This window comes from Pterocles gutturalis, unplaced genomic scaffold (assembly GCF_000699245.1).
Source record: "Pterocles gutturalis isolate BGI_N339 unplaced genomic scaffold, ASM69924v1 scaffold20566, whole genome shotgun sequence".
NCBI classification, from domain to species: domain Eukaryota; kingdom Metazoa; phylum Chordata; class Aves; order Pterocliformes; family Pteroclidae; genus Pterocles; species Pterocles gutturalis.
Window position 1 is genome coordinate 33515 of NW_010101027.1, and position 26845 is coordinate 60359.

At 39.6% G+C, this 26845-nt stretch overlaps 1 protein-coding gene across 1 annotated transcript in view; it reads left to right on the top strand.

Annotated features, from left to right (window-relative positions):
- The window catches only part of HACE1 (HECT domain and ankyrin repeat containing E3 ubiquitin protein ligase 1), a 37260-nt gene extending 32480 nt beyond the window's left edge, over nt 1-4780 (top strand). The window contains exons 16-17 of the mRNA XM_010081974.1: nt 3296-3409; nt 3861-4780. Of these exons, the coding sequence (XP_010080276.1) occupies nt 3296-3409; nt 3861-3963 (217 nt within the window). The 3' untranslated portion in view covers nt 3964-4780. The remainder of the gene's footprint in view (nt 1-3295; nt 3410-3860) is intronic.
- The last annotated feature ends 22065 nt before the right edge of the window (nt 4781-26845 follow it).

Here is a 26845-nt window from a genome sequence, read left to right on the forward strand (position 1 = left end):
TTACTGATGTTTTTTTGTTGTGTGTGTGAAGTAGTACTATTCTTTCTTTCCAATCAAAAACTTACGAAATTAATTAAGCGAATTAAATGAAACAATTACATTTATGATTGTCTTCAGTGTTTCTTTGGTGTCTCTAAATATTTCTTAAACTTTGCCTTGTGTCTTCCTCCCCATTCTTACACCTTCTTCTCTTCAATGTAATGAAGTCTTGCTTTGGTAGTTTCCATGGAAGTACCATTGCATTTGTCATTAATACCGATTTAGAGACAACTTTTAACGTGAAGTAGTTGTCATGAGCAGTGTTTGAATAGCAGATTTTGTGTGTTTGGAGGTCTTAGCACAGTTAAGACAAAGCCAAAACATTCTTGAACCTCATGTTGAGGATCTGAAAGTTTACTTATGCACCACCTACTTTTTCTCTGCTGACAGCTGCTTGGGATGGTAATGCCAATTCCACATGCTTTTACTTTTTTTTGTTTCCTCCTCTTGGTCTCTTTGGTATTTATGACAGTATTTGGCTAATTTATTGTTAAAAATCCATTGGCAACTTTTGATCAGGTTTTTAGTTAACAGTTGGAAGGAAGTGTTGACAGCTTATCATGATAAATTCTACTTTACTGGTATTCTGCAGGTACCAGGATTGCAGTTTATCTTCTTAGGGGACTGTAGTTTCTGTTGAGTAATAAGCTATATGCTGTAAAACCCATTATACTGTTTTAAGGAAAATTCAGCATATTTGATAAATATGATAGATGTGTATGACTACTTTTAAAAGGAAAACAAAATAAGGAAACTGGCTTAAAGTATCTCATCTAAAGAGTTCTCATTTCAAGTAAATTTATGCAAAATCTGAGAGTGGAAAAATAGATAGAAAAATTAGGATTGAGGAGAACAAACATTTTCGTAGTGTTGGAAGTTTCCAAAGCTATGAAATTGTGTTGTTGCTCTTGCTGAAAGCTATTTTATTTGCACAGGCAGTAGGAGAAGTAAAATATTGTGATCTTATTTATTTGCACGTGTTTGGAAAGCTTTCTTTACTATATTGGCAGTGTTTTGCTTGTAAGGAAAACATTCTTGGAGGCGTAAGTGGGTAGCTGTCTGTTACTTTTAAACGTTCAAAGCCCTGATCATACTATATGATTTTGACCTATTGTATGAAAAACATTTTAATATGTTAGATTGTAAAAACCTTTAGATAATAGTGGACTGAGAAATTTTTGATAGTTAAGTCTGTGTTTTGTAGCTTATTTGAATGTGGGATTCTCTTAGTTCATTGGACGGGGAAAAAAAAAAGTCACTGCAGGGGAGGCAGCACTGTATTAGAAATGCGTGCCAAAACCATGGTATAAAAGAGTACCACTGTAAAATCTTTACAACTGTTTTGAACTGTGGCTGTGAGCACAATTCCATTTGTATGTCAGAATTAGTATGCTGCAAATAATCAGTACTTCCCTCCACAGTGATTGCCTTATATACCAGTGCTAGAACTGTATGACCAACGTTGCTGTCATTAAGCTAGGTGATACAGATTTATGTGTTGAATACTGTACCTAGCTCTTAAAGGTATGTTTAAAAAGTGTTACTACAAGCTCTGTCCTAGCTATAGCAGTGCTTACTCTTTTGCATTTTTGCCAAGTAGTTTTACTGTGAATGGAAACATTTCTTCGTTTTTCTTTTCCATTCTTGCTCCTGGTTTTTACAGTCACTTTGATTTTGTGAATATGGGAGCGTTGTTTTTAATGTGAGTACCTGTAATCCAAAATTCTGGCAGCTGTTATATATTCTATGGAAGGTTTATTTTATTTTATCAGATTCTTTCTTTGCTAGCTACAAAACTGTAGAATAGGTGAGTCTGGAAGGGACCTCTGGAGATGGTCTGTTCCAACCCCATGCTCAGAGCAAGGTCAGCTAAACCTGGATGCTCAAGGTCTTGCCCAGACAGGTTTTGACTGTCTCCAGTGGTGCTGACTCCTCAGATTCTCTGGACAACTTGTTCCAGTGTTTGATCACCTCACAGTAAAAAAAGTTTTTTCTCATGTTTAAATGGAAATTTCCTGAATTTCAATTTGTGCTCATTGCCTCCTGTCCTGTCATTGGGCACCACTGGGTGCTCAGTCTTGAGACTTGTGCTTCATCTTATGTGTTCCTTCCTCCAGGTGTTTGTATACATTGATCAGATTGCCCTGAGCCTTCTCTTCTCTAGGTTGAACAGTCCCAGCTTGCTCTCTTCCTGTGTCAGGTGCTCCAGTCCCTTACCATCTTTGTGGCCCTTTGCTCAACTTGCTGCAGTGTGTCCTTGTCCCTCCTATAGTGAGGAGCTTGGAGCTGTACTCTAGATGTTTCTAACCGAGTGCAGGGAAAGGATCACCTCCCTTGACCTGCTGGTGACATTCTTCCTGAGGCAACCCAAGAGGCTGCTGGCCTTCTTTGATGCAAGGATGCATTGCTGGCTCGTATTCAACTTATTTAGTCCTTATCCTTTCATTATAGTTTCTTTGGTGCTGGTTTTTTTTTTGTTTGTTTGTTTTTAATATGAGGGCTGTGTGAACATGTTACCTTGTAATGCATACCAGCTTAAGTTGATGTTATAAAAATATTCGAATTTTATTCTATTTGTCTCCCTTAGTTTAAAATTATAGGGAGGGACTCTGAAGGCTTGAGGGCTGTTGTCCCTGTTGTCCATTTACACTTTGAGTAATCTTTGAATAATATATTGGTAAAAGGAAAAACATTATGAGTAATATGATAATGCATTCCTGAAGATGCTAGTGATTTTTTTTTTTTAGTGTGTTCTGGTTTTGCCATAGGTTGTCACTAGGTGACTGATATAATGGTTTTGTTAGTCACTTGAAATATTTGGTCTGAAGTAGTAAATGAAAAAACATATCAAGGACACTTTGGTCAGTTGTCGCACAGATAGCAGTTGGAGAATAAACTTCTTTATGATGCAGTATTTCTTAAACTGTAAATATAAGTAACAAAGATGTTTGCCTAAACTGAGATAACATTGTTATAAAAACTAGTTGTAGAAATGAGTCCTTTTTGCAAAGAGAATTATCTTAAATATCATTCAAACTATTTGATGCCTAATGTGAAAGGACAAATGTGTTATTCAATATTGTAATTAAAAGCATTTAGACAATGAGAATTTTGATATGGTAAGAAAGGGGGGAAGCCTTGATAAAAGTATTAGTAACTGTCTAATTACTAGCAATAAGAGATATTTGCAGCATAAAGATTTTTTTTTTGGCTTATAACATTCTTGTAATGGTCTAATTTCTGTGAATTTTCTCAGTTCCAGGGTGCCTCATGGTGGCTTTGCCCATATAATGGGTGGCAGTGGATTGCAAAATTTTACAATTGCTGCTGTGCCATATACTGCGAATCTCTTACCAACATCAAGCACGTGGTATGTTAACTAGTCTCATTGAAATATCTTTAAAATGGGGCTTTTTCATGTCAGTCACAATCAAAGGTACAGTTCTTTTGAATATTTTCATTAAAAGACAGGGAAAAAAATTTTGTACAGTTTGTGGAGTATTACTATACAACATAAAAGTGGTGGGTTTTAACCCAAATAATCTTATGTTTGCTCATTGTTTACTACTTCATTTTGCTTAACTAAAGGCAATGGGATTAATAAGGGATTATTCAAGTTAAATTATTGTATTACAATTTACTGAAGTGAAAAAACTCTTAATTTCCTGCAGTATATTCAAATGTTCAATGGTACTGTAATGCAGTAGAGGTTTATTTTGTTCCATAAATGTGACACGTTCAGGGTTTTCAATGAGAAATCTTTACTGTTGGGTTTCTTGCCGAACTGTGATGTGGCTCTTTTTTTCTCCATTTCTTTTCAGTATCAACATGCTCAAATTACCTGAATACCCAAGTAAAGAAATCCTTAAGGACAGGCTTCTTGTGGCATTGCACTGTGGAAGCTATGGTTACACAATGGCATAATGAAGTCTAGGAAACTCATCTGACTCCTGATGTGGAGTTCCAAGTGGCAGAAGTAATTTTCTAAACTGTCAATAGAAAAGCAGCTTAGATGCTGCAGCCCATTGGTAGGGCTGAGCTTCAGAATTCGTACAGGATCATCAGCTTTTCCTCCATTATTTGTGGTCAAAGTAACTTTGATACCATCATGACAAACTTCTCAGTATGCTGTATTTTCATTTTTAAAAATGACAGATCTGTATGGAAATTGGTTTACATGCTTTTCATTATTACTTCAGTCTGAATCAGGAAATTTGTCAGAATATCTTTCCACAGTTTACTTTTGATTTCAACTGTACGGTTGAATGACACTTGCATTTTAGTTTACTTTGCACTCAGATGGCATACTGCTTGCTAATGGACAGACTTGTCCTTTATGCCTTGTTGCATGTGAAAGTGCTGTTTATTTTTGCAGAGAACACTATAGAAAGTTCAATTGGAATATTGTACAGTAAGACAGAGCTGATGTATTTTCCATTTCTTTGCATAATAACAGAAATAAAATTTTGTAACTTTTTGGTATTTTAATGTATATAGTATGTAAAGATTAGACTGTTATCGCTGGAAAAAATAACAGATGAAGTTAATATCTAATTTATATTAGAATTTACACTATATTCTACTAATTATTTAAAGTATTTGTGACTTTATAGTCAACTTACAGTTTGGAATTTGTAAATATTATTTAATATCTATATCCATTGTTTGAATGCCTTTATTCTTTCCTTGACATAATTGTATGTTCGAAAGGTATTATTAAAATTTAGTATTTTTACCAGAACCTGAATGTGACAAGTTTTGTGGGTGGTTTAATTTTTTTTACCTCAGGATTTTATTCATCTTACTATAAATTAAGTTGTCATGGAAGCAGCATTTGAGAAGGCATTGGTAAAATGTATGGATGGAGATAAGCAAACGCATGAGGAGGGAACTTGAGCTTATTGAGGTTAACTGACAAGACTAAAATAATTAGAAATCTTGTATCAAAATTTATATAAAATTAGAATATGTTACTCAAATAATATGTAAAAATACAAGACAGTGGCTCGGCGGCAAGTGTTTTTGATAAGTAGCTGCACACATTGGGGTAGATGATGCATTTGAATAACTGCTTTCTTAGGGACCCTGGGTAGGTTAATGTTATTGTTTTGGTTCAGGCTAGGAGTGGTTTTTTTGTTTGTGTTTTTTTGGTGTGGTGGTGTTTTTTTTTTTTTTTTTTACCCTGGTCATCCTTGCTTTCATGCTTTTGCTTTGGAGAGTGCAAACTGGATTCTCTCCAGGTGGAACTAAGCAGAAAAACATGATCCAAAAATGTACCAAATGGTGATGGATGAACATCTAATTATGTCTGTGAGACACAAATGATCTGAACAGGTTATCCGAAGAGTTAGTGAATGAGTTCAGGCACAGTGAACCCCACAAACACCTACATTTTAGGGTTCAGGTCCTCAGCACAAACTACTCACTGCTGATCCATTAATGTTTTCCTCCACTAAGTGCTAATACATGTGTAGCCTGAGTTCACCAGCTGATTTCTCTAGGCTACTTGTTGCTGTTTTATCAGTTTTTATTTATTTATTTTAATCTAAAGCATACTTAACCTCTCTGGGTGTGAGAGAGAAATCTGTGGACCATCTGATTCAGTGGTGCCACAGTAATTTTCCTTTGAGCTAAGCTTTGTACGTAGAGTTCCTTGCTTTATTTCGTTTCTGGTTCTGTTTGTGCACATGTATGCATAAATGTTGGTTTAAATTCTTATGCAGTGTTTATGACTGCAACTTAAGGAGAATACCGGGTTTGGTTAGCAGAAAGAGCACCCTCCTTCCCGCAGGGCAATCCGGTGAAAGTAGCTTCAGTCAGTGGAGAGATGCTGTTCCTCTCTAGCACGCTCTAGGCAGCTTAGACTATTTAGATAGGCTAGATGTTTGAAGCTGTGTGGGGTTTTAGCGTTAAATCCCAGTTATCTTGGATGCTTCAGTTAGCAAAAGTACTTTACTTTTCTGCACAGTTTGGCAGTGCTTGGTTCCCTGACTATAGAGCTTATTTCTTTATCTGCCTCTGCAAGGTAGATTGATAGCAGGACAGTGTTTTGAGCAATACAAGGTATTTGTCAGGAATTATATATTTGTTTTCTTTATGTAAATAGGATTTTTTGTCTTTATCCGAGGGTTTTACTGTAAGTACAGTTGTTCATTAATTACTATGCAATCTGTGATATTTTTTGTTTTTTTTTTTTTTCATTTCACATGTTCCACAGTAATATAGAGCAGTTTGCAGGAAGCTAAAACCTTGTGTACTCATGCGTGGTGTCCAAAACACGTCATACGGTAAGGCTGAATGAAGGGAAAAAAAAAAAAAATTTGTGTGTTTATACTTCTGTATTATGCTGTTGGTGACATAAATATCAACAAGCTGAATTTCGTCTCGAACAGTATTCCTAAAATGCTCAGCAACTTGTTTTGAAGTATAATGGAGTACAGTTTTAATGTTCTCAACAGCTTCCTAGGACAGATCTCCCTGTTACAACCTCACAAATGGTAAAGCAGATTACTCCTTCCTCTCCCATGTCCTATATGAAGTATCTTGTAGTATTTCTTGCAGTATTTGTACTAAATACCTTCACAATAGGTCAGAATAAAATTATTTTTAAATACTCCTGTAATAAAAAAGCATGATGAAAATATGTAAAAAATTGGAATAGAGCTCTTGATACTGGACTCTTGCTATAAAAGCAACCTTGTTGCTTGTTTTGAACAGTTGTGTTTTCCTAAAAGAAACACTCAACAGTGCTGCCTGCTGCAGTTGACCATGTGAACTGAGCAGGATTTAATTATTGCATTGAAAGACTGTTTTTAGGACACCTGTGCCCTATTAAGCAACACAGTATGACAAGCCTGCTGAGAAACTATAACTTAATATAGCTTATAGTTCAGCATGATTAATTGTTTTATATTTGTTCTCTCCCACTGTGCCAGAACAAGACTGGGTGAGTGTTTTATCTCGGAAAGAACAGAACAGATGTCTTGTCAGATCATAGATCATGAGCGCTCATTAACTTTTATTATCTTTATGAAATGTTAGATAGCAAAACCTAGTTTTTGATGCTTGAAAATGTGTTACGCATCTAATGTTGCAAAACCATTAAAACCATAAACTGTGAAATGTAGCTTAATGACTTCTACTGTATGTTCCATAGTCAATAAGACAGAAAATGGAATGAGAAGGGAGAAGGTGGTTGGCCTGAATTTTCCAGAGACTTGGGAGACTTTCACATGTACAGTAGTAAAAATATTAGGACCACCTCTGCTTTGGAAATGTGTGAACTCTTTACTTAGGAGTATTAACTCAAAATTGTAGTTTTAGTTTATTTGGACTGTTCTTGAAGTCTAATGATGTGATTCAGCTCTGCAAGTACAGCTCAGTAGTGCCTCAGGAAAGCACATTTATGAAGAAGGAAGACAGGTAGCGAGTTAAGGAATGCCTTATCTTAATAGCTTGTTCGTGTTGTAACACCACTGCAGTCTCCAGAGTGGAGACAATCTTTACCTTAAATGGCTTATAATCTGTAAAAATAAGGATATTTTCCTGTGTTTCTTTTTTTTCCCTTTCCAAGTTGCCATTTTGCTTTTGTATTTTAGCTTTTGGGGAGTGGTTTTCATCTGGGGGGAAAAGGCCAAAGAGAAGCAGTGCTTCCTGGCCTAGTGATGGGGGAAGCAGAGGAGAAAGGCGAGATCAAATACAGTAATGCTAGTAGTTTAAGAAAGAAGTCTATAAGGTCAGATGTCTGCCTGATGCTGGCAGGCCAGAGAGGAAAGCAGGACTTCTTTAAGGTTTGTTTTTTCTCTTTTTTCCCCCATGTTACGTACTTCTCTTCTTATGCACGTTAAACAGAAGTTCATGATTGAGGTCAGCCTCAAGTCTTTTGATTAATCAACAGAGATGTGAGGAGGAAAAGCAGACAGAATAGCTTATAGAAGAAATTTGAGATGGTGTCAGGATATAATGCACAGGAGCAGCTGTTTGCCTGGGAACCTTTACACTAGTCAGTCCCTACTTCTGATGCAAGATGATTTTCTAGGAGCTGCTCTTTCTACAGAAAGGCATTCTGGAGTGGGTACTTTGGGAAGCCAAATAGCTGCAGTATTTAATTGAACATATCGCTTTATCAACTGCCATTCTGGTATCCTCTACTCCAGGTAGTAAGTAAGCAGTTCCCTTTGCAGAAATCAGGAAACAAAGATGGTACTGGCCCTGTGGGAATTTTTCTAGCATGTTAGAAAGAATACTTGATGAAAACCAGCTGATTAATTAGCAGGCTGATAAATGTGAATGGTGGTACGAGGAAACAGATGACCCTGTCTTAATTCTTAACAGGCAGACATAGTGATCTGTGTTTAGCACCTCTTATCTCCACCACAATCTTTTGGAATGGCATGCAGATGTTGAAGAGTGGAGAACAGGAAGGTGTTTTCACAAGACAGCTTTTCAGATTTTTAAGGCTAGTTTCTTTTTCTTTGTAGTTTCCTTGCTATATTATATATCATATATAACAAATATTTAAGTAAATATAAAGCAATGACATGAATATATACATTACATAAACCCAAATAAATTTAATTATTTATTTAAAATAGATGTACAATATTATTAGTACTACTGTACTAAAATGCTACATACTGGAGTGTTTTAGGCTGTGGTGATTGTTTTCCTCTATTAGTGTTACTGACTGGATGATTTTTGTATAGATTATATAAAGTAGGCTTCCAATTTTAGCCTTGTAGTTGGGGGTTTTGTATGTATATCTGTTTTCCTTACCTTCATTTTGAAATAGTGTGTGGGTTTTCAGTTAGGCTGTTGAAATTATGGGCAAATCCGTGGTTTGTATATGCAGCTGTTACTAAGAATTTTTAGCGTGTCCATAGAAGAGTATTTTTCCAGTTAAGAAGTATAATTGGCCAACTGCTAAAGCGATGCTAAGAACCAAAGCTTTAAATCAACTAGATTAAACTTCCTTGGGGATTCTTCAGTTGTAAAGATAAGTGCTTTCCAAGTCAGAACATCTGTTTATACCCAGACTTACCATAGATAATCATACAGCTGATAGAGTAGAGACTGTGATATATATTTGTCATGGATGAAATATCTCACATGGTTATGATTTAGCAGCAATTTAAGATTTATTAATGGTATGAGGAGATCAAAGTTTAAATTATAGCGGCAGCACTTAGTAACCAATTTAAAGATTAACAAGGTGATCCAGCAGAATATGTTGTGATTGAAATAGTGACTTAATTACAGATCTGAGCATGACAGGATTCACACTAACTTACTACTAAGCCAATATATATATTATGAATATATGTATAAACACAAATCACACAGAAATATTTAGATCCAGTGAAATTGCCTATAGATAGAGAGGTGGACAGAGGAGACTAGCCTATAGGTAAACATTCCCTGTTATTTCTCAAGTTTAGAGTAAGTACTCACAATGCATTGGCATGCCTCAGCTGGTGATAATTGAGCCTTGAGAAGTCAAACTTTGCTCCAGCCTTTCAGCAACTTTGCCAGCAGATGGTCATTAAACCTCTTTGCTTTAAGGAGGCTGTGCCTGAGAAGCATTCCAGATCAGGGGAGGTGCTGGTCACAGCCTGCTGCGATCCAGGAGAGCTCAATGGGACTTGCTTAGTATGGCTATTAATAGGATATGAGATAATTGACTTTCATCAGGTACTTTTCCATTTTAGCCCGACTTGGATGATGAAATATTCTGGTGTGTTCTATTCACCATCTTTGGGTTTCAACCCAAGTGCAGTGTACCAGATTGTTCCCACCCAGGTGCAGATGTACTAGCTGTCAGGAGGTAATGGACTGTTATTACTGTTTCCACTAATGGTGAAGGCAGGAGCCAGGTACATTAAGGGGGTGCCTTGATGCTCGGGGTCACTGCCTTCACGATCCATTCCTGACTTACCTGGGATTGGTATGTGGCCCAGGAGCAGAGGAATTGCACCACGCACCAGGGGACTCAGGGTGAGGTGGGGGGAGTTGCACCACCACAGTGTTTTACAGACACACTTGTCAATTCAACAATTTTTTTTTACTCTCTAAGGACAGTAACAGAGTTAATGTACCTCTGTGGGACTAGCTTAGACGCAGTAGGAATCAAATCACATAAGGAAACTTAGTATAAGGTTACTGGTTTACTCTTAGTTTCATTTGCAAGCAGCTCTATATGGTTAGGTAGGTTGAAACATTTCTCATTATGTGTATAAAGCAGTATTTCTGGTTGCAGATAGAAAAATCTGCATGTAATTTGAAATAATAGAATAACTTGATCAAATCGGAATTAAAATAGAGTGGGTTTCCTCTGCACCTTTAGTTAGGGTTTGAAAAATGGCATTATTGCATGTCTTTCCATACATGGCATATAATTTAGTTGGAAAACATTACTTTTAAAATCTCACATAGTATGTTTGAAGTGTTACAGATAGGCTCAAAACACCAATGAGAAGGGCTGCAATGGTCCATGGAAATATTTCCTCTGAAATCAGTGTCTTCCATCCATTTTCATCTCCTCATGTCATTGACTACTGTATAGTGCTAAATTTTCTTTTACAACAGAACACTTCCAATTTCTCACCCAGATTTTGCTGGACCATTTTCTCTGAATGTAACAGGTACCCATTGATAGGAATAATAAATAATATCCCTAAGTGTGTGTTAATTTTTTTCCATGAGGAATTGCTAAAAAAAAAAGTTACGCTAATATGATTAGAAACTCATTAATGCCAAAAGGTGTAGCAATTCAACAGGAGTGCAAATGCTGTGAAGACATGCATCCCCAAGCCTGCTGTTTGCAGCTGTATATGCTTGCTGCATTAAGTGCTTGTTACATTCTGCGCCAAGAGTTCAACTATTGAGTTTCATACAGTGCTGAGTGATTCATTGTGATTATTAGGATTCTCCTGGGATAGCTTCACCATGCTGATTGTCTCTGACAGATTGGTTTGCTTAGATTAGAAAGCAATTGTTGCTGTCTAGTCAAATTTATAACCTCTGGTAAAAGGAAACTGAACCCCAGTGCTGTCCACTATATAAAAACACCTTGGTCTACAAACTACATGGATTGGAAACAAAACAATACTTGAAGAGTGATACTAGTTTCCATGTACTGGGGTAGAGATTTCACAGGTATCTAAGACACAGCTTCTCTGTGCTAGTAAGTTAATTCTGCTGTATTGAGATGAGTCTATAAGCATTATTTTAGATTAATTCTTGTTGCTGTCTTTGTGGAAATAAAGTGATGCAGCTATTGATTGGTATTCCGATGTTTTGGCAGTGTGGCTTTTAGGTGTATGTCACCTAAAGGAAGGGATGGTACCATAGGGAATCTAAATTCGATAACAGATTAGGCATGGTGAGGTGGCCCAGAGACAACTACTGTGCTTTATCCCTGATTTGTGGTGATGCTCCAGGTGTAAGACATAAGCAAGAGAAGAGAGGAAATAAATGGTAGAAGCACACTTCTAAAGTGAAGAGTGTCTTCAGGAAAGAGGTGAGTAGTGTCCTGAGTGTAAATGTGGAATTACAGGGGTGTTTTCAACAACAGATATGTCATTTAGCTGGTAAGTGGGAAAAGTGCCTGGTCCTCCTCAAGGTGTGATCCTTTTTTCTTCCCTACCTCGTCTGAAAGCTGCAGTCTCCTGTCACAGAGATGGGGAAGATTGGTAGGGCTCGGCACATATAGAGGGTTGATGGAGATTGTGAATTTTCTCTCTCACATTGAATGCTAGCTCAGAACAAACGCTTTGCTGACTCATGATTTTGATAAATCCCCCCCTCTCCCTCCTGCTCCCACCATGCCTTAAGTTAGATTTTCTTGACAGTATTTACTAAAGCAAGTTAATCTTCTGCTAAAAGGGAGCTGCTTCACATTGTGGATGAGTAGGGACTCCCTTCTGTAGAGATGAGATGCTCCTTGTTAAGCACAAAGGCATGTATTACTTTGCTAAAATGTGTCCTAATTTAAGAAAACTCCAAATGTAAACTCTGTGAGCAGAACACATGAGGGTTAGTTGTCGTATCTCTGCTTTTGTTCTTAGTTTGTTGACATCTTTTTGAAATGCACCTTATTTATGCTGCCTGTTTGTCTTGTAAATGGATTCAAAGAATCATAGAATGGTTTGGGTTGGAAAGGACCTTAAAGATCATTGAGTTCCAATCCCCTGCCATGGGCAGGGACACCCTCCACTAGCCCAGGTTGCTCAAAGCCTCATCCAGCCTGGCCTTGAACACCTCCAGGGATGGGGCATCCACAACTTCCCTGGGCAACCTATTACAGTGTCTCACCACCCTCACAGTAAAAAACTTCTTCCTAATATCTAGTCTAAATCTGTCCTCTTTCAGTATAAATCCCTTGTCCTGTCACTGCATGCCGTTGTAAAAAGCCCCTCCCCATCTCTCCTGTAGGCCCCCTTCAGGTACTGGAAGGCCATATAAGGTGTCACCAGAGCCTTCTCTTCTCCAGGCTGAACAACCCCAACTCTCTCAGCCTGTCCTCATAGGGGAGGTGTTCCAGCCCTCTGATCATCTTTGTGGATGATCAAACAGCTCGACATCCTTCTTGTGTTGGGGTCCCAGAGCTGGACACAGTAATGCAGGTGGGGTCTCATGAGAGCAGAATAGAGGGGCAGAATCACCTCCCTCAACCTGCTGGCCACATTTTTCTTGATGCAGCCCAGGATCCGGTTGGCCTCCTGGGCCGCAAGCACACACTGCCGGCTCATGTTCAGTTTTTTGTCTACCAAGTCCTTCTCAGGGCTGTTCTCAAGCCATTCTCCACCCAGCCTGTATTTTTGCTTGGGACTGTCCCAGCCCATGTGCAGGACCTTGCACTTGGCCTTGTTGAACTTCATGAGGTTTGCATGGGCCCACCTCTCAAGCCTGTCCAGGTCCCTCTGGATGTCATCCCTTCCCTCTAGCACGTCAACTGCACCACACAGCTTGGTGTCATCAACAGACTTGGTGAGGGTGCACTCCATCCCACTGTCCCATGTCGCCAACAAAGATGTTAAACAGCATCGGTCCCAGTACTGACCCCTGTGGAACACCACTTGTCACTGGTCTCCGTTTGGACATTGAGTCTGTGTATGGTGTGTTTTTGTGGTTTTGGTTTGTTTTTTTTTTTTTTGAATGTTCTAATGTTCTGAATGTTAATATTACATTCCTTGCCAGCAAAGAGCCATTCTCCTGACTTGACTCGGAAGTAATTCACACACAAATGTTGAAAATCCAGTTGGATGAAATTCAAGTAGTTGTTGCTTTGTTTAGGTTTGGAGTTCTTGTGGAAGGATTTTTGGGGTTCTTGTGGAAGTGTTTTTATTTTAGTGTGTTTAGCATCTCCATCTCCAGTCAATTTAAGAACTTAGACCAGACAAACATACGTACAGTCTTTGCTATTTGTTACAATTTCTTCCTGTGTATTTGATGGTGATGTCCTGTGTCTTTGCTAATAGTGTTACCGGAGACATGGACTGAAATAATGGAAATGTATGAGTGAATAGCAGTGATAACCTTTCATGTAAAGCTGTGCTTTCTATAAGTTGTATTAATACTTGGATTAGAACTGTTCAAGAGACCAGCTGTGTGTTAATTGCAGCTCATAGCTATGTGTACTTCATTTGTGTGTGTGTAAAAGCCTGAAGCAAATATTTTCCTTATTGTCTTTCACAGAAAAAACCCACCTTTGGCAATGTCTTGCACTGCTGGACTGTAGGTTTTGTTTCTGCTTCTGACTTTGTCTTCTCTCCAGTACCAAGCTTTTCTGTTACTCACTCTTGACTAGTTTGATGTGAGTTCACCAGGGTCTTTTGCTAGGTCATGTATCTTTGTGCTTAACAGCCAGCAAAGTTCAATGGACAGACGGATTACACAGAGACTGCCGAGGCTGGTGTTTGATGTCTACCTCTGCCACTGATCTCCATTGTAACCTTAGTAAATCACTTCATGTCTCTGTACGTAGGCCCACGCTATTGTAGTCAGACTGTAAACTTCTGAGGGAAGGAGACACCCTTTGTATATCTGTGTGGTGCCTCACAGAACAGATGAGTTTGGTAGGGACGTTTGGAAGCTAGATGTAGTGTCTGTATTTTTACTCAGGCTTTAGTTCTGGCGACTGTTCTTGGACACAGTGCTTGTGTGGGGCCTCAGGAGTCTATGTGCTGCTCTTCTGTCTCGCTGTCCTGCTGACCTCTTCTGGCAGCTGGACGAAACCGGAGTGAATGACTGTCAGAAACATAGTTAGGAGACTCTTGTCTTGAAAATGCTGTTCAGTGCTCACTGGTCACAAATTTTGAAAAAGGTAACAAAGTTATATGGAAGGACCCAGGATCATCCAAATGCTCTCCAAAGCTTGCTTCTGCTTCAGTGTCTTGTCCTCCCCTGGCACCCTGACTATATGCTTGGTAAAGTGTGGGGCAATAGGTGCATTCCTGTGATCTGTCTGGAAAGCAGTCATGTTTGAGAACGAGTGAACTGGTGGGAATGCACCATAAGAGTGACTCCGGTGCTTTAACTTGCCCTGGAGATATCATCTTCTCAAGAGTCGTCATTGCTTTGTCACTGGAGGATTTTATGTCCAGAAACTGATGGCCTAATGGAGAGGTGCATTTGATAAAGGAGGTTTAGTGCTGATTCCCCAACTTTCAGATAAATGAGTTTCTAGTTGCTGCTTTCCAACTTCTGACATAGTTGGAAAGTTGCTTTTAAGCAGTAGGGGTTATCTTATGGGAAATCTTACTTTCTCCTTGCAGCAGAAATGAAATTAGTTTTCAGAGGCCTTGATGTCAGCGTCATGCTCCTCTTGTTTGAGTCTTTTTCTGTATAGATTCAACATCAGCTGGCAGCTTCTGTACCAAGACTAACCACCTGAAGTTGAACCTGCAGTCTATCTTGTGCCTTTTTTCTAGACATACAAGCTCTCACTAGTACTATCTATACTTATGAAAGTCCACATTTTTTCTCTGTCATGTAGAGACTCTGACACTAGATCTAATATGTGCCTTCAGTACATACGTGATGCAAATAACAATTTTTTTTTTTTAAGTTTAATCAATTAAAGCCCAATGCCTATATTTTAGCAGGTTTTGTCTAATTCAAAGTCCTGAGTTGTTTTTTCCCAGTGTTCATTGGCATCATGGTTTAAAGCCTACCGTTAGTGTGACTGCTGTAGGTATATGCCTCCTGCTTCTGTAAAAATTTTCCTGGAGGGGAAAAGTGAGTTGGGTGTTGATGCTTCCTACAAAGTAGAGAGCACTCTCTGGACAGTGTAAAGATAAGTAAGTGTTGCTTGGTCTGTTTTGCTTTGCGCTTTTTATCTTTGTAAGATGAACAACTACATACATGAAAAAACTTTAAGTCTGTATTTGAAGCAGGCAGCATTTAAAGAAAGGAAAAAAAGAAGTTGGGGAGTGAGGGTGGGGAGTTCCTTGGTTTCCCAGAAATGTGCTGGTCTCTTCATCTGGGGTGCTATCCTGCAGCCCTACAGAGCTGCTGTTTTTTTTTTAAATGTATCTTATTTTTCTGTGACTGGGGAATATCAGATCTTTAAATTTCATGCCATCCTCCCCTTCAGACAAATCAAACTTCACAGCATTAGAAATGCTTCTGAGCATGTCCTGCTAGGATAGAAAGCAGTAAACCTGGAAAGAATCTGCAGGGTCTGAAAGTCTTTAATTCTGAAGGTGATTTATAGCCAGACAGTGATATATGCCAAACATCAGCTCCTGACAGCCCTAAAAATAGGAGTGCCAAGTATAAATCTGTCTAAAACATTTCCATTGCTTTTTCTGCCTTCGGAGAACTCTCTACCTTATTGTGTACCATAAAGCTGTGCTAGTTCTGTATGTTTGAACTTAATTATTTGTGTTTTTTTATGACAAGCTCAGAAGAGATGTGTCCCAACAAAGACGAAGTCAGGCAAAAACAGCGGGAAGCCTGCATGTATGAACAAGAAACTCCTGGACAGAGTCAAACACAAAAAGGAAGCCTACAGAGGGTAGAAACAAGGACAGGTAGCCTGGGAGGAATACAGAGAAATTTTCTGTGCAGACAGGGATTAAGTTAGAAAAGATAAAGCCCTGATAGAATTAAATCTGGACAGGGATGTCAAGGGCAACAAGAAAAGCTTCTATAGGAACCTCAGTGATTCAGAAGCTTAACATGAACTGGCAATGTGCTCTTACAGCCAGAAGGCCAACTGTATCCTGGGCTGCATGAAAAGAAGTGTAACCAGCATGTTGAGGGAGGTGATTCTGCCCCTCTACTCTGCTCTCATGAGACCCCACCTGCAGTACTGCAGCTCTGGGCTTCCCTCCATAAGAAGGACATCGAGCTGTTGGAGTGGGTCTGGAGGAAGGCAACAAAGATGGTCAGAGGGCTGGAGCACCTCCCCTATGAGGACAGGCTGAGATAGTTGGGGTTGTTCAGCCTGGAGAAGAGAAGGCTCCGAGGAGACCTAATAGCAGCCTTCCAGTACCTGAAGGGGGCCTACAGGAGAGATGGGGAGACACTCTGTATCAGGGAGTGTAGCGAGAGGACAAGGGGTAATGGCTTTAAGCTGGAAGAGGATAGATTTAGACTAGACATTAGGAAGAAGTTTTTCACTGCGAGGGTGGTGAGACACTGGAACAGGTTGCCCAGGGAAGCTGTGGATGCCCCATCCCTGGAGGTGTTCAAGGCCAGGCTGGATGAGGCTTTGAGCAACCTGGGCTAGTGGAGGTGTCCCTGCCCTTATCAGGAGGGTTGGAACTTGATGATCTTTAAGGTCCCTTCCAACCCAAACCATTCTATGATTCTATGATTTGTATTTCCCTGGGTGTAATGAAAGATCGACATAATCAGAAGCAAGAAATCAGACATTAAAAGTATTTAATAATGAAAGATATGAGCTGTGTATATAGATGGCATAACCTCTCTATTTCTGATTATAGCACATGAAATTCAGATTACAGTCTCAGAGTGCCAGATCTCAAAGCATACAGGACTACTTGCAGAACACCCACTTTTGCTGACATTTGTGTTTTCTTTTTGACTGCAGGAGAGTTGAGATATTGGTGGCAACCAGCTTTACGGGTGAGATCACCTTGCCAGCCACTCCATTAAATATTATAGAATATTGTTACTTCAGGGCTTTAAGCTGGTTTTTTTGACATATAAAGTTACATTAGAAGCTGAACATCTGTTTTTGTTTAGCTGCCTGCTTCATGCAAAGAATGAATCAGTATCATCAAGCAATAGGAATGCATTTAAGTGTAATTATCTTGAATTATTTGCTGCTAAGTCTCCCTTGCCAGTGGTAGAATGCTCTGATTTCTATCTTTGCAGGATGTCAGGCCTTAAACCTGTCAAAGGCCCAACTAAATGTTGACCATCCTGTACACTGGTCTCATGCAACTTGGTAGGTAAAGGGAAGTCTCTATTCAGGAATCTTTGCTGGAATTCTGAAGGTGCTTGGCTTTTAACTTTTGAGAAAAGGCATCATTTGTGTTAACAGCTTGTTTAAGAAAATGGTCTCTTGCTTGTAAATTGGTATAAGAAATGGCTGGAAAGGGAGGATCATACACTAATGAGCAGTATAATTGGTCTTAATTCCTTTTTCCTCTAATGAATTTAGTGTTTGTGTGTTAGCCCTTTTCAAACAGACTGCTGTCTATGGGAGGTGTAGGTCTGACCTTTGAATAACTTGCTTTGTAATTTCTTTCCAGTTTTGATTCCTGGCCTTTTTTTTTTTTTTTTTTTCTCTCCAATCTTCTATATTTATATTCTGAGCAGAGACTTATCTAAATCTCTATGGAATTCCGTTAGTACAAATAGGGACACTTATCTTAAAGGAGTCTTTTAGTATCTTTAGATTCTCTTTATCTATGTAGAAGAGCACCTTGAAATATGGGATTTAACATCTGCTCCACACTCCATATTTTTACGTGTACTCTCGAGGAGTTCTTAAAATCCTGAATTTTAGAGGAGCATGTGGTCCTGCCTATGACGTCCTAAGACTGTATTTCCTCTTTGTTGCTGGATCTCGGTTATGGTAGGAAAAGACTCTGATCAGCTGACTCCAGGGAAAACATCAGTGTTTTGGGAAGACATTTATTCTGCTACTTATCAGAGGAGTACCTAGGGCAAGTGGCAGAAGTCTGCCTGGAGCTGTGGTGTGCACAGGCTGCTGAATGTGGCAGTATGCACCATGTATTTGCTTTTGAGCCGGGGCTGCAAAAGCCTCTCAAACGTGTGCAGTAAAACAGCTTTACTTGAAGGAGGATAAAACTAATGTAGTGAGGGAGTAGCCCGGTGGGCAAACAAGAGGACTATAAAGACTGCTGAGGCCCCTTCAGATGCAGTGACAGGAACACGCTCCTTTGATTACTAATCTTTTGCAGAAACTGCAGTACTGCTGCTGCAGTGTTAACCTGAGGCTTGCCAGCTCTTGAATAGGTTTCCCCTTTCTCCCCCACCTCGGTGGCTGCAGCTGCCCTTCTGTCTTTGTTGCTTTTCGCTCTCTTTACCTCTTTTCTCTCTTCTCCCTTGTTTTTCTGTTGAATGGGAGAATGATTGTTCCCTTCGTCATGAAGAAAGCTGGCCAAAAATGAGGAGCTCTGTTTTATGGTAACACTCAGATTATATTTTTGCTCTGCATCAGATCTTATTTGGTTCCTGACACCAAAAATAGCCACTAGTCTGAGAGATGGTCTTCACCATAGCCAGCCAACTGCTATTAGTTTTTTTGTGTGTGTATGAGGCTGCTCAACTTGTAAATATGTCACGCGTGTGCCCATATTAGCCTTGGGAGATGTTTATAATAAATTTTCCTTATGAACAAAACTTTCACAACTATTTTATGTTTTCATTATCAGCTCTAATTATGAGGATAGATACTTTAAAGGTTGGGACATATTAAAAAATGCAGCAATGAAGATCCCGGGGCTGGGGGGTACTCTGTTGAAAGGGACTCTCCAAGACCATTTTCACAGGAGTTGAAGCAGGAACATTTAAGGCAAGTCAGTTTTTGCTGTACTCTTGATTGTATTCAGTCATTACATCATGTTTCCCAGATGAACTTAAAAGTTAACACCATACTTACCCCTCCCCAAAGTGAAGGTTTGGTGGCCAGGGTTCTGCCTTTCACTTTGTGAGAAAAGTCTAATTACTATAGAGAGGGAATAAATCTATAGCTACACAGGTTGCCTTTTTTTATTTGAAAGTAAATTGCACCTGAGTGAAATTGAATCCATCAAACTCATCCAAAGACAGATAAATTAAGATGATTCCTTACTTTTTACCGCCTGGGTTTGGGTTTGGCTGCAAAGCTGATGTGGATTGAGTGGTAGTCCCCAGGAATGTGGCTTTGAATGCTCTGCCTAATGCAAATCCAAATACATCGATAAATGAGAGTTCTCTGTGTCTACTGCTGTGTGACCGTGCAGGTGGTATCTCTGATCTAAGCCCCTGACAAATGTTGTTTGTTGCACCCAGTGAGGTGGTAATGGTCAGCAGTAGATAAGATTCAAAGATGTCCATGAGGCAAATCTATCTAAATGTTACTGAGATTGTGGTATTGTTCTTCTTGAAAAGCAAAGGCTGTAACATTTGTCAGTGCTGCGGTAGATTCTGCTGCCTCCTGCCCCTATACACCAAGCAGCTCCAATGCTGGCCATACAATTAAGTTGCTTTGTCGCCTGTTGTTATTCATTTTAACTTTAGCATAGTAAATTTAATGCAGAGACATTTACTTACTGTAAATTTGTCTCCAATGAAACAAAGGGGTGCTAACTTTGCAGACTTGTGTAAAGAGTATCTGTTCCCATTAAAAATAGTAGAGGCTGCAGGTTAGGATGTCTTGTAGAGTAACTATATATGCTAAGAATCAATAAGTGTTTTATTAGTGCCTGACTATATTTTTTTTTAATCCAATTGCTATAAAAAAGTAAATACAGAAGTTAACCTTCTGTTGCCTCACTTAAAATCTTGTATTTAATTTCTTCTTTCTAGGTAACCCATTTTTGTTATTTTGCTCGAACATTGGGGCTTGGAGGAAGTCACTTTAATTCATAGCTTTTATTTATTCAGATGTATTGTCAGTGTTACAGGTTTTACACCTCCTATTAGAAGTCTGGAAAATATTTCTTACTACACTGAAAGAGAACAAAATTCAATTTAGAAATATAATTTCCTACCACTAAGACACTTGATAACACAGGAGAGATTAATGGAGCCTTATGACAGAAACTTGATTTAAAGCAGGAGATTAATACTGCTTTATCGGCCCATACCACGAGTGAATTAGCTCAAGAAATCTGTTTGAAGTTGCTGAGTTGTCTATTAGAAAAAGGTATCTGGACATTTATTTGATCTGAGTACTTGCTATAGGCTTGTCTATCTGACAACACAGGAACAAACCTCACAGCAGCCTTCCTTATTTTACAGTAGCGTGTTTCTTATTATTCCCTTGTTATCCCACAGGAAGCTGGAATGCTTTGGAGGTCAGCTACTGGCTCAGGGGGAATTGTTCCCAGTAAATCAAGCTAAAATTAACAAGCAGAATTACACTGATGTTCTGACTTCATTGATATTGAGGACAAGAAAATGCTGAAGTGGTGGTTTTAATTGGAAAGGTTTTGTCGCAATGCCTGTAAATCATATTTTTATCAACAAAAGAAGTCTCTCATTTCCTTTCCTAAATATAGGAGTGTTTATCTCTGGAGCACATTAAAGCAGTTCAGAAGTTGGGCCTGACAGCTTGATAGATCTACAGATGTACACAACTAACCGAGGAAACTGGGAGCTAATGTGTTGGGGCTGCAGCCAGCTGCTGGTCCAAGTTGGCACTCCAGCTCTGCTTCTGATATAAATTACATCAGCATGAAATAAGAAAAAATCTGTGGTGGTCAATCCATTTCTCTGTCATTTGTCAAATGTGCTCTATATCTGAATCTACAATTAACTGGAAGTTCTTAGAATCCTATATGCTTCATTCAGTGTAAATGAGAAATCACACCATGTGTATGCATAAATATAATGTATGTGTCTGTGTGCATGCACGAGATATGTATGTGTACACACAAATGCTTTTTCCTCCAGTGTGTTTCAGTTCTCTTGGGAAAATGTCTGAAGCAACTATACTTGTAAGTTTACCTAGTCCAAATTGAAGTCTGCATGAATTTGTAGCTTTTAGTTTTTACTTCTACTAGAATTGTAGCATCCAGAGTTTTATTTCTAAATCTTTCTTTCAAACATTTTTGTTATGTTGTCTGTGCAGACTAGTCTGCAGAGTTGACCTTTTAAGATATATATTGGTTGAACGGGAAAATGTTATGTGTAACACTAAACTTGTACTTGTTGCCTACAATATGGGAATACGTAAAGGCACATTCTCAAATGCTGCACTGCAGAGGTATACACAAATAGTGGCATTTTGCATGCAGTATGCACTATGTATGCAGTGACAAGTGCTTAAAGAGTACCTTCATCTGGTATCTCAAAGAGCATCCTGTTTCTTTGGTACCGGTAAAGAGCCTGGTAAGGCTTGCAGATTTTGCTGATGTGAATAGTTCATTGCATAAACCTGAAAGAGAGTGTCTGCAGTGTGCAGACAGAAGGGCGCCTTTGTGGAGCGAAGGTTAGCATTCACCTGCAAATAATTTAGAGCCTATTTGTGAGAGTCAAACAGGACATGGGAGTCATCTTTGGGAAGGGGAAAGACCTCTCTTCTTCCAGGCCCCTTTGGCTGGAGTGGCTGGGCTGTGCTCCATGCCTGTAACGTGAGCATGAAGTTCTATTTATTGCAGTGGGTTACCAGATGGTATCAGAATCTGCAGCTTGGGGGCCAGGACAACAAGCTGTTTAAAAGGGACTGATTCAGGTAGCAAAAGAAGAAAGCCAGAAAAGAATTGCTGGATATTAGCAAATAACCAGAGAGCTGAACAAAAAGGGACGGCTGCCCACAAAAATATTGCCCTTGTTTGTTCTTGCTTTGGGATTTCTCCAAATGTTCTGATACATTTCAACATAGGCTTGAACTACCTTCCAAAGCTCAGCTGAAGAAGGCTCCAGTCTGAAGACTGTGAGGAGCAGGTGACAGTTCTGTCCATCTTGACAAGCTTGCCGCATCTGTTCCTCTGGATGAGCTCATACCCAGCCAGGCTTAGCCCTGTGTAAAGGGCAAACAGAAAAAGCCCTGTTGCTTTGGGAAAGCTACTGTCAGTGGAGGTGCTACCTTGTGGGCTGCTGAGATTTCCTTTGTGCTCAGTTCCTAGGGGCTCTTCTTCCCCCATATGCTGTCAAGGAGACCAATCGCCATCTGGTCCAAAGTGTTTGTAAAGTTCATCGTTGCAATAAATGTCATTCTATAGGAATATAAACAGGCTGTTGCCCTACTTCATTACTAGTGTAGTCACATTCGTATGCCTAGAGTGTTGTCTGAATTTATTAATGCAAGTAAAAGGAAAATTAATCTTTTCCAGCAGAAAGTGCCTTAGCAGCTACACTGACTGCCGTACTGTTGGGGGCACCTCTGACTTGCTTTGTGTTTTGTTTGCTGTGTAGGCAGAACCAAGAAAATAGATGCTTTATGCTGGTTTCATTCTATGAACATTCAGGTCTATTGGTATGTTTGCATCTGACCTTTTGCATAGGAGGCCACAAGATATGTTCTTTCAGGACCCAATTATTTCTGCTCTGTTAAAACATACTTTTCAGACAGGCTGTCAACCAAGAGAACTGAGCAGCTGGAGACTCCACCTTTTTCTTTACAAATGTGGTTTAGTAGTCAACTGCCACTCTGGTTTAAGAGCTTATAACGTATGTATAACTTAAATTTACTTGGCTTCAACTTCCATTGAAGCTTGGCTTTTTCTATTTCATTCATTTAAATATCCCTTCTGTAAGGTGTGCTTTCTGTAGCTATAGCACTTAGACACCATGCCCAAAATCTTTCTTGCCTCTAATTAATTCTTGAGACTTTAAATCATTGGAACTCTGTGCTCAGTATCCAAGAACTGTATACAGATAAACAGAGCTTTTAATGAGAAGTATTAAAGAAGGAGAGTTTGCTTGCTTATTTTCTATAAAGACAGACTTAATTAATCAGTCAAGTGTTTGTGCAGGTACATATGCAGCATGGGAAACAAATAGAAGGAATTTGAATTCCACATTCAGTTCAAGACCTGTGATACCACTGGGATTAAAAGAAATGTGCTGGAGTAGTTAGCATGACTGGAGTGGACCTGGATCTAGGGAAGGGCAACAAAAAGAACTTTTACAAATACACCAGCAACAAAAGGAAGACCAGGGAAACTGTGAGGCCGTGGCTCAGTGGGGCATAGGACCTAGGGACAAAGGACATGAAACAGGCCGAGATACTCAATACCTTTTTTTTGCTTCATTTTTAACTGGTAAGGTTTGTCCTGAGGTCTCTCAGGTCTATGAGGGTAGTGGTAGAGACTGGGAGAGTGATACTTGACTTACAGGAAAGGTGGACTGAGCTGGAGACTGCTTAAGTCAACGGGGCAAACACAAGACCATGGAACCACATGGGCTGCATCCAAGGGTGCTGAGGGTTGGCTGGTGCTATTGCAAGACCTCTCTCTATCATCTTGGAAAGGTCATGGCAGTCAGGGGAGAGGAAAAAGGTAAATGTCATGGCCATTTTCAAGCAGGGCAAAGAGGAACATCCTGAGAACTACTGGCGTATCAGCTTAACTTCTGCCCCTGGGAAGACTATGAAACCCAGCTTCCTGGAAGCCATGTCCAAGCTCATGAAAGATGGGAAGGTGACCGAGAACAGCCAACACGGATGTATCATAGGCAGATTGTGCCTGACCAGTCTGACCACCTTCTGTGGTGAGCAGAGGAGGGGAGTGCACTGGGTGATGTTTACACTTTAATGATGTTTTCTGAGGTACACAGAGAAAGAATGAGAGGCAACAAAGACTAGCTGCAACAAGGGACATTCCAAGTAGATATTGGGAATTTTTTCCCCCCATGGAGGTGGTCAAACACTGTAACAGGCTGCCCAGAGGTTGTGGTGTCTTTGCTCTTGGAGGCATCCAGAGGTAGCCTGGACATGGCCGTGAGCAACCTGATCTAGTGGACCTGCTTTGGAAAGGAGGTCAGATCACTTGACCTTTTGAGGTTCTTTCCAGATCTGGAATTTGAGAAAGACAAACTGAAATCTCTGCTTTACCTAATTGATAGTAAGATCTCGAATGTGGATCTCCTACTTTTCAAGTGATTGTCCTAATTGATGGGTGGAAATGGTAGCATTTTCTTAATAAGAAACATTTGAAATACTGTGCTTTGTTTTCATACTAGCAAGTTTTGCAGGAGGTGGAAACATCCATCCTTGGGGGCTACCTTTTCCTATGCCCTGTCTCATCTAAAACTAATTTACTCCTGAACAGATAAAGCAGATAAAAACAGATAAGATAATAATATAATTTATTCTTTGCTAGTGTATTTTTGGACAATAGTGGAAGCCAATATGTTTTGGGGAGATTTTCTTTTACAGCCTTTCTTTTCAGACATCTTTGACACTAACCAGAAAAGCAATTTTCACACACAGAGAACACCAAACAAATAAGACCTGCTTTCTGATTAAGGAGTCTGTGATTTTCCTGTTCATGTCATAAACTGCATTAAAGTACTTCTGATAGAAAGAAACACTCTTCAAGATTAAGTGTCATCAGAAGAGATCATTTTAAGCCATTCTGCTTTCGTGTGCCTTGGAGGATATATTTTCAATAAGAGGTCTAAGTCTGCTGGTTCCTGCAGTTGTACTGACTTGTCCCCATGGTCATCTGACAGAACAAATTCCGGTTTTCCCCTCAGCCAGCTGAAAACGTTTTATTTCAGTTGGAGAAACAAGATGCCACTCTCTTCCCCCCATGTTCGTCGTCTTCTGGAAAGAGCTGTCTTTTCTAGTGCAAAGGACTAAGAGAAGATCCTTGGGCAGGTGCAAATGAGTGACTCCATTGCTGCATCTGTCACAGCATCAGGCAGGCAGCTGCTGTGCCTCCAGCTCTGGCAGCAGGCAAAACCATCACGTCCATGCTCCTCCTGCAGAAATACACTTTGTTCCTTAAAGTCTAGAGAGATATGACAAACTCCAGATTCTTGAAATTTTGCTTGCAGAATATTTTGCAGACGATCGCAGATGTGTATGCAGCTTCCATCCCACTGCCCATCTGGGATTTGGAAGGGATGTGCAACACCTCCAGAAGGGAAACGAGGAAAACCTTCTCCTGACTTCCTGGACAACAGAATAGGCTCGCTTGACCAGGAACCAGAGACCTTGGCCCTGCACACCCAACGAGTTGTCAAAGCCTTTGTGCTGATCACAGTCACAAATTAAAAAAAGGAGCAAGTGGGTGGGAGAGCTTCAGAACTGAGTAAAGGTGGTACATATTTGCAGATATTCACTTAAATAGCTGAGGTAAGGGTGAAGGTTTTTGTCACTGACCCTCACTTTTTAAAATCTGAAAACCAAATTGCAGGTGTCAAGATTTGTTTGGGTTTGTAAAACATCTACGAGGTCAGCAGACCTTGAACAGGGTCTGCCTACACAAAGCCAAGTGCTTGAGGGATCCAGAAGCTTCTGAAAGAGGATGCCTCAACATGGAGTTGTTCACACAAAAAGGGAATGGTCAAAAATGGGAGTCAGGCTCTTAATTGAGGGGGGCAAGTAATTTCCTTAAGGATCATGAAGCTGATGTGAACCTTCAGACAAAAAGTTCAGGGATCAAAAATAACTTCTTCCTCTTGTAAAAAAGGGGCTGTAGTTCAGCAGAAGTAGGAGGTTTATATGGGTTGTGTTTGAACTATTCTTCTTGTCCTTTTGTACTTAGATCTCTGAGCCATCTATAAGACTAAAAAAGTTATTGCCAGAGAGATTGGAAACTGGTGGTTGATAAATGGTGCTACATCACTCTGCAAAGAACAGCTGATGAATGTTACCATTGTGTGTGAAGTGTTTCTTTTTTTTTCTCTTTAATAGCAATGTCTTAAACTATGTTGTCCTGCACAGGGGACTGCTAAGCAAACTGGAACTGACATATGATAAATGTAAAGCTGTGGTTACAGCTCCAGAAATCGGTGAATTGCATGTTTCACATGTAGAAGGGCAGTCATGCTGTTTCTGCTTGCAGAGTGATAAATGTAATTCAATCTATTAGCAGTAAAACATGAGTGTAACTTGCTAATGCAAGTGCATGCCTCCAAGAGGAAATAAAAGTTTGTGAGAAGCTATGCTGCTCTGCTTTGAAACCACCTGTAAAATAATTAGTTCTAAAAGTTGCAAGGAAAATGTAAAGGAAGACCATGTTAGAGTATAAGTCAATGACCCAGGGAATGTTTCTCTAATAAATGTGGTTCAGTACCTGTGAGTATTGTCAATCCATCTCAGACACAGGAGCACCCAGCAAAATGTCACTTTGAGAGATACTGAAACAGGAAAGACAATAAGGCTGTAAATGAAGGGCATTATTTATGGTGCTATGAATGCAAAAATGGACCTCTAGGAACGACCCCCCACAACTCAGCAAGTTAGAAAGCATGTTCTAAGTGATGTTCTGTAGCAAGTGACTAAACAAATTATAGAATAAAGGGGAAAATACAGGTTAAAATATACTTCAGGGATTGGAAATGAAGGTGACGCACTTCAGTTCTTGTTGGGTGCTCTGATTTTGACATTTGCCCAGTGGACTGCTAATCATAGCTGGTTTTTGATAAAGAACATAGAGCAGCTTTCTGCCAAAAGCAACTTCATTTTGCTTTTAATTCCATTCTGAAT